The sequence below is a fragment of the Silurus meridionalis genome, chromosome 18 (assembly GCF_014805685.1).
Source record: "Silurus meridionalis isolate SWU-2019-XX chromosome 18, ASM1480568v1, whole genome shotgun sequence".
NCBI lineage: Eukaryota > Metazoa > Chordata > Actinopteri > Siluriformes > Siluridae > Silurus > Silurus meridionalis.
Genome location: NC_060901.1, coordinates 10,779,126 through 10,787,202, shown reverse-complemented (window position 1 = coordinate 10,787,202; position 8,077 = coordinate 10,779,126). Strand labels below are relative to the sequence as shown.

Below are 8,077 nucleotides of genomic sequence, written 5' to 3'. Positions count from 1 at the left end.
TCCCTCTTCACCTGCTGCCACATCTCCTTGTACTCCTGCCTACTTTTCTCATCACTCTGTCGATCTCAACTCTGTTTTGCCAACCTCTTACTCCTTATGCTCTCCTGCTCTTCCTCATTCCACCACCACGTCTCCTTTCTATTTCCAGATGTCACACCAAGTACCCTTGCAGTAGTTGCCCAATCATCCCGCACCTCTTCACCACCACCGAGCCCCTGTCTGACCTCTTCCCTGAATCTCACACTAAACTCTTCCTCCTTTAGTTTCCACCATCTTATTCTTTTTTCAGTCCTCACTCTCCTCCTCTTCTTCTTCACTTCCAAAACCATCCTACAGACCACCATCTGATGGTGTTTAGCTACACTGTTCCCCGCCAACACCTTACAGTCTCCAATCTCCTTAAGGTTGCATCTCCTACATAGAACATTATCCACCTGTGTGCACCTTCCACCACTCTTATACGTCACCCTATGCTCCTCCTTCTTCTTAAAATAAGTGTCCTTACTCACTTTCCACTTGGTCTCTTGAACACAACATATCAAACATTCTCCTCTCCATCATATCAACTATCTCTCTCCCTTTACCAGTCATACACATATAACATAACAAGTTACCTAAGAAGCTGGAATATGCTCAAATAGTACCACTGTGGTTGTATTTTCTTGTTTATCGTAACAACTCATTACAGTAAGAGCTCTTGATGAATCATTCACACAACATGGAAGCACACTCAGTCTTTCTCCGCCCCAAACTATAAAACTTATATAATAGTTTCATGCTTTCAGTTTCACTTGTAAACTATTGGCACTTAGCAATGGCGAACGGAACACAAGACCAAACTGTGTAAGTAGTGTTTCTTTACATCATATATCATTCATATACATTGTATACAGTATACACACTATTTATATCTATCGGATACTTTTGTAGTGTCTCTGTTTAGTGTGAGGAGAAACAGAAGTAAAAGTAAGAAGATGCAGTTTGTCACTAAAAAACATCCAAGTTTTTACATAGTTTTTATCATTTTGATCAGGATACTGTTCAGTGTTCTATTGAAGTGGTGTTTGTCTGTGTGACTCATGGGGTAATAACCAACCCAGGACATGTGACAGTCTCACACACACAGTTTTACACACACACACACACACACACACACACACACTTCCGAAAGGCAACCCAGACATGTTTTATAAAACCACATCCACTACAAAAAAAAAGTATTTGAGTTCATGCGGTCTATAAGCGAACTTTATAGCAATGTTATAGAGTCACTCTTATAGAAGTCACATAAAAAATGAAAACCAGCACTACATAGAAGTCAATCAATCAATTTCTAAAAAAAGCCCACATTATCCATTTATTCACTTTTTTTATAATTTCATCTCTGTGATCCCATAGAAAGACATATCGAGGTGAAATACACCTTGCTTTTTTATATATAGTTATACATAGGAGAAATAATGATTTTGTAAGAGGTCTGCTTTCCATTTAAAGAGATCAGGGGATAAGTGTTGGAAACATAAGTGTTAAATGATGTCTTACTTTTGGTTTTTGGTGTCTTTTTCTACTACCAGGGACCAGGCAGAACAGCTTGCACTGTTGTTTCCCAAAGACAGTATAGAGTACAAACTTCTACTGAGGTACACACAGAAGAAAACTCACAGTCAACCCCCACAGAGCAACGGTGTGGGAGAGACGAAGACTGGTTCCCCTACAAAATTTAGGGGCCACAATAAACCAAATAAAAGTAAGAAGTTTCATCTTCAGAAGGTCTTCAGCTGCATTCAACCTGCAAAAAAAAAACCTGTCAGACAGCAGGCATCTACATTTCCAGGTAAGTATCAGAATGCAACACTCCTAAGACGTATTGATGCAGTGACCTTTACTGAACAACTAACACCTTCTATGTGGTCCTGGGAATAAAATGAATTACAAAGTGTGTAGTAAAGAGTCACGATGCTATAAATTGCCTCATAAACATGGCTTGCTAAATAATCACATGTTGCTCTTTAATCCTGCAGGTCCACACCAGGGAGAAGTAGAACAGATTGTCAACAGGTTGACTGAGATCACAGATCATGTTCATTTCATAACATCGGATATAGAAACCGATAGTGACGGTGGGAAATTCTCTTCTGATTTACTGTGTTTCACTTCTCGGAGGGTGTGTTAAAGTAGTTATGTGTGTTAGTAGGATGTCTGATCTTTTATTATGTGTTTGCAGATGTTGTGGAGAGATTAGTGGAGCTGATTAGGGAACATGGAGATAAACTTAACGAGAAAGTAAGAAATTAATTCCTTTACTTTGATTGATCCAGCAGATGCTTATTAATGTTTTAAATAAATCTGTTATGGAAATGAAATTAATGAATGTAAATAATTAAGTGTGAGGAACAATACCAGGATAAAACGTTGTAAGTAATATAATAGGATAGTTGTTGCAGCAAGTCCTAAAAGTAAAAATATTTTTTTAATCTATAAACCTTTTCCCAGCTTTGATGTTTGTTTATTAACAACTCTTTAACTCCTGTCTGTAGATCGAAAGGGACCACATGCTTAGGAAAAATCTGCAGGACTGTTTTTCATACACCTTCTTCAAGCAGGTGACTCAGATGTTTATGAGGAGACTGAGTCCAGAAGAACATCCTACTACACAGAGCCCTGAGCAGGCTAAAATCGCACTCACCTGTGAGCTGACCAGCCGCCTAAACACCATGGACTGCCTTCCCATGAACCGAGCGCTGGGCTTCGGTGGTAAATACCTGCAGGACTATTTTACACCCTGGGTCATCGAACAAGGCGGCTACGTAAGCGCATTACAATTTACTTCCAAACCAACTTACTTGTGTTTTGCCTCATTTGTTTTGTTCGCTTTAAATAAATGTTTTGCATTGTTTATCATCAAACAAATAGTAAATAATAAATATTACAAGTTCACCTATTTGATTTTTTTTTTTACCTTTTTAGGAAAAAGTTTTCTGTACACCCGTTGATGAGGACGAAGAGGTTCATTAAGATTGTTCTTAAAATTCTGGGCTCAGAGTACTTGAAAGGGAAATCTTTTTTGTTTACATATTTAGTAAAGGAAGCAAAGCTGCTATAAAAATATTTTGGGTTTTTTTGTAGCTGTGTTTTTTGTATGCTTTTTTGTTATGTAAATATAAAATAGAATATTATAAAACTTGAACATAAACAAGCAATTATATGCTAAAAGATAAAAAAACGATTTGCCTATATATTGAATGTTTTAGCATTAAATACAGCATACTGTATGTTTTTGTATTGCACCCAGATAGGCTTCTGTACATGGCAACTTTCGGGTCCTTTTTTGGAAGATTTACTGGGTGGAGAAAAGTGTATAATATAATAGCATTAAAAAACAATCTAAACTGTTCTACACATAAAAGCTTATTTCCTCAAATTATTTATGTAGTGCTACCAGTTATAAAGCCAGTATCTATTGAAATCGTTTATACTTTAGTAAATATTCATAGGATTTCTTTTATTTGAAGTATCAATGATCAGGATCAATGTATGTAATCAATTTGTGATACCACTATGAGCTTGAATAAAAAAGCAATTACCTAGGGAAAATGGCTCTGTTTTTCAATTGTGTTGTATTTTATGCTTCTGATAATAATAATAATAATAATAATAATAATAATAATAATAATAATAATAATAATAATAAAAGACATTAAACAACAAATCAGGCTTTTTAAATCAAATACGTTTAGATCCTTTTGCTCACAGGGGCAAACACTTTTACACACACACACACACACACACACACACACACACACACTGTATTCTTTCGGCTTCTCCCATTAGGGGGCGCCACAGCGGATCCTCCGCATATTTGATTTGGCAGATATTTTTACGCTGAATGCCCTTTCTAACGCAACCCTCCCCATTTATCCGGGCTTGGGACCGGCACTAAGAGTGGTTGGGGTCGGTTCCCTGATCGGTGAGAGCGCGCATCCTAACCACTAGACCACTTCTGGTACACACAGAAGAAAACTCACAGTCAACCCCCACAGAGCAACGGTGTGGGAGAGACGAAGACTGGTTCCCCTACAAAACGTAGGGGCCACAATAAACCAAATAAAAGTAAGAAGTTTCATCTTCCGAAGGTCTTCAGCTGCATTCAACCAGCAGAAAAAAAACCTGTTTCTGGCAGACGGCAGGCATCTACATTTAAAAAAATGTGTGTGTGTGTGTGTGTGTGTATGTATATATATATATATATATATATATATATATATATATATATATATATATATATATATATATATATGTATATATATATACACACAGTGAAGGGTGAAGGGAGAGCTCACTAACTCCAGTTGCAACAGAAATCATATAAGCACAGACAGGTTTCCAAAACTCGTGCTTTTTTATTTTTCTTGGCAACAGCGTTACGGGTTAGTCAAAGAAACTTAGAAATGAGCATCAGAAAATAATGAGGACATATTCCTCGGTCTTGCACACATGCAGTAATACCGGAAAAATATGGCGGCAGCCTATTCCCAAAATGCCGCTCTGCTCTTAAAGGAGCCACAACATATTTCACCCGTTACATCGTGTAACAGACACTGTCTTTCATTAAAGCTGGTGTAAAGTTCATTAGTTTCAGTGTAGATGGCTTAATTATGGTTAAAAAAATATATATTTGTAAAATTTTGTGGGTGCGGCTTATATTTGGGTGCGCTTAATAGTCCGGAAATTACGGTAGTTAAAATTCAAGTACACTACTACTGAAAATGTTAACATCACTTACTCTGTTCTGGGGTGCTGCATCATGGCTCTAGCCCTGTGCTCTGACCCCAGCTTTCTTTCACAGTGCTGTAATGCATAGGTGATTTTTTTCTTCTGAAAGCTGCATATTAAAGAAATAATAGATAATTGTAGATCACAGGAATAGTTACAATTTAGTTTCTATTTTTGTTCATTATGAGTGTAAGGAGTTTCCCTCCATCCCTGTAATATAGCCAGTCATTCACATCTTCCAAAATACACTCTGTCCACTTTATTAGAAATGATTATTTTGAATAATCTGCTTGAACTAGTTTGGCTATTTTCCTCTGTCCTTTCTCATCAACATGGTGATCTGCAGGTACTTGCACCATTCTGTGTATACTGTGTGTAAGAAAGCAAGTTCAGCAGTTTTCTAAAATATTCTAAACAGTCTGTCTGGCACCAACAGCCATGATAAGGTCAAAGTCACTGAGATAACACTTCTCGGTCACTTCTCATTGAGATTACAGGCCACATTTCGATGTATGATGTGAATTTTAACTAAAGCTCTTGCGGTGCCTCTGCATGATCTGGCTGATTGGATAATTGTATGCATGAGCAGGTGTACAAGTGTCCCTATAATCCAGTGGTGAGCAAACTACAGCCTGCGGGCCACATACGGCCTATCAAATATTTACAAAACTGTCCGGAAGTCCACATTCAGTTTGCCTTTTTTCCTGCAATACGCTGCGTTTTCAACTTATTCCACTAGAGGGCTCACTTTAAACACAACCTCTGCTAAAGTTGATTATCTCTAGAGACATACAGTATTTTCATTTTTCACATTCGCCATTCATTGAAATCTTAACAATGAATGGACTAACAAAAAAAGACAAGTCAAAAGTGAGTGCCGAATTTTTAATAAGGAGTGGACAGCTAAATACTTTTTCACCAACGTCCAATCAAATACATATGCATTTGCAGTTTTCAAAGAATGAAATATTGGCTGCCACTTCCACAAACTAATGCTAACTACACAAGAAACCAGCCAGTGCAAGATAGAGTGACTACTGCTCAGAGATAAGAAGCCATTTTTTCCTGACCGATCACTATCAAGGAGTCAAGGACCAAGGCAAGGTGGCCTTGAAATTAGCAAAGGTCAGCAACTTTTTCTCCAAAGGGAAGTTTTTGAAAGACTGCATGGCGGAGAGAGCAGGTCTATTTTGTCCAGAGAGCAAATGTTGATGTGCTGGCTGAAAAGGGTCACCAGCAACACTGTTCCCACTGAATACAAGGTTTGCCCAGCCCTGAGCTCGGATATGAGAAGGAAATTACAGGGAGTGCAGAATTATTAGGCAAGTTGTATTTTTGAGGATTAATTTTATTTGAGGATTTAATTTGAACAACAACCATGTTCTCAATGAACACAAAAAACTCATTAATATCAAAGCTGAATATTTTTGGAAGTAGTTTTTAGTTTTAGCTATTTTAGGGGGATATCTGTGTGTGCAGGTGACTATTACTGTGCATAATTATTAGGCAACTTAACAAAAAACAAATTTATACCCATTTCAATTATTTATTTTTACCAGTGAAACCAATATAACATCTCAACATTCACAAATATACATTTCTGACATTCAAAAACCAAACAAAAACAAATCAGTGACCAATATAGCCACCTTTCTTTGCAAGGACACTCAAAAGCCTGCCATCCATGGATTCTGTCAGTGTTTTGATCTGTTCACCATCAACATTGCGTGCAGCAGCAACCACAGCCTCCCAGACACTGTTCAGAGAGGTGTACTGTTTTCCTCCTTGTAAATCGCACATTTGATGATGGACCACAGGTTCTCAATGGGGTTCAGATCAGGTGAACAAGGAGGCCATATCATTAGATTTTCTTCTTTTATACCCTTTCTTGCCAGCCACGCTGTGGAGTACTTGGGCGTGTGTGATGGAGCATTGTCCTGCATGAAAATCATGTTTTTCTTGAAGGATGCAGACTTCTTCCTGTACCACTGCTTGAAGAAGGTGTCTTCCAGAAACTGGCAGTAGGACTGGGAGTTCAGCTTGACTCCATCCTCAACCCGAAAAGGCCCCACAAGCTCATCTTTGATGATACCAGCCCAAACCAGTACTCCACCTCCACCTTGCTGGCGTCTGAGTCGGACTGGAGCTCTCTGCCCTTTACCAATCCAGCCACGGGCCCATCCATCTGGCCCATCAAGACTCACTCTCATTTCATCAGTCCATAAAACCTTAGAAAATCAGTCTTGAGATATTTCTTGGCCCAGTCTTGACGTTTCAGCTTGTGTGTCTTGTTCAGTGGTGGTCGACTTTCTGCCTTTCTTACCTTGGCCATGTCTCTGAGTATTGCACACCTTGTGCTTTTGGGCACCCAGTGATGTTGCAGCTCTGAAATATGGCCAAACTGGTGGCAAGTGGCATCTTGGCAGCTGCACGCTTGACTTTTCTCAGTTCACGGGCAGTTATTTTGCGCCTTGGTTTTTCCACACGCTTCTTGCGACCCTGTTGACTATTTTGAATGAAACGCTTGATTGTTCGATGATCACGCTTCAGAAGCTTGGCTATTTTAAGACTGCTGCATCCCTCTGCAATATATCTCACTATTTTTGACTTTTCTGAGCCTGTCAAGTCCTTCTTTTGACCCATTTTGCCAAAGGAAAGGAAGTTGCCTAATAATTATGCACACCTGATATAGGGTGTTGATGTCATTAGACCACACCCCTTCTCATTACAGAGATGCACATCACCTAATATGCTTAATTGGTAGTAGGCTTTCCAGCCTATACAGCTTGGAGTAAGACAACATGCATAACGAGGATGATGTGGTCAAAATACTCATTTGCCTAATAATTCTGCACTCCCTGTATATCCCTGTGCTGCAATGTGTCACGGATTGACTAGGCTTCAGGAACCGGGAGTAAAACAAGGTTGTTGTTTACTGCTCTGGGATAAACCAACACAAAAGAGTCAGACACAAAACTGCAGGAAATGACAAAATAACTGAATCAAGCTTGACCCAAAGGGTGGTGGATTCTAATCCTATTAGCCAATGATCAGGAATCTGAGTCAGTACTAGGCACACAGAGACGAAAGACCATGCAACTTGAGTCTGTACAGAATGTGATCTAAGATTCCTGTTCTTTTCTGACAACAGTGTGAACAATGTAATTGTCTGAATGTTCACTTTTTGAGCTGCTTTTCTGCTCACCACAGCTGTAATGAGCAGCTGTTTAACCAACTTATAGTCTTCGCTTTCAGTTTGAACCAGTCTGGTTATTTTCCTCTGTCCTCTCCAATCAACATGATG

General features: G+C 38.8%; 1 protein-coding gene across 1 annotated transcript; it reads left to right on the top strand.

The window, feature by feature from the left end:
- Positions 1–786: 786 nt before the first annotated feature.
- On the top strand, positions 787–3,594 carry LOC124401901 (apoptosis facilitator Bcl-2-like protein 14). Its single transcript, XM_046874456.1, has 6 exons — positions 787–843; positions 1,575–1,834; positions 2,022–2,120; positions 2,225–2,283; positions 2,538–2,807; positions 2,968–3,594. Exons 1-6 carry the CDS (start codon positions 815–817, stop codon positions 3,013–3,015), a joined length of 765 nt encoding a protein of 254 aa, XP_046730412.1. The 5' UTR covers positions 787–814; the 3' UTR covers positions 3,016–3,594.
- The last annotated feature ends 4,483 nt before the right edge of the window (positions 3,595–8,077 follow it).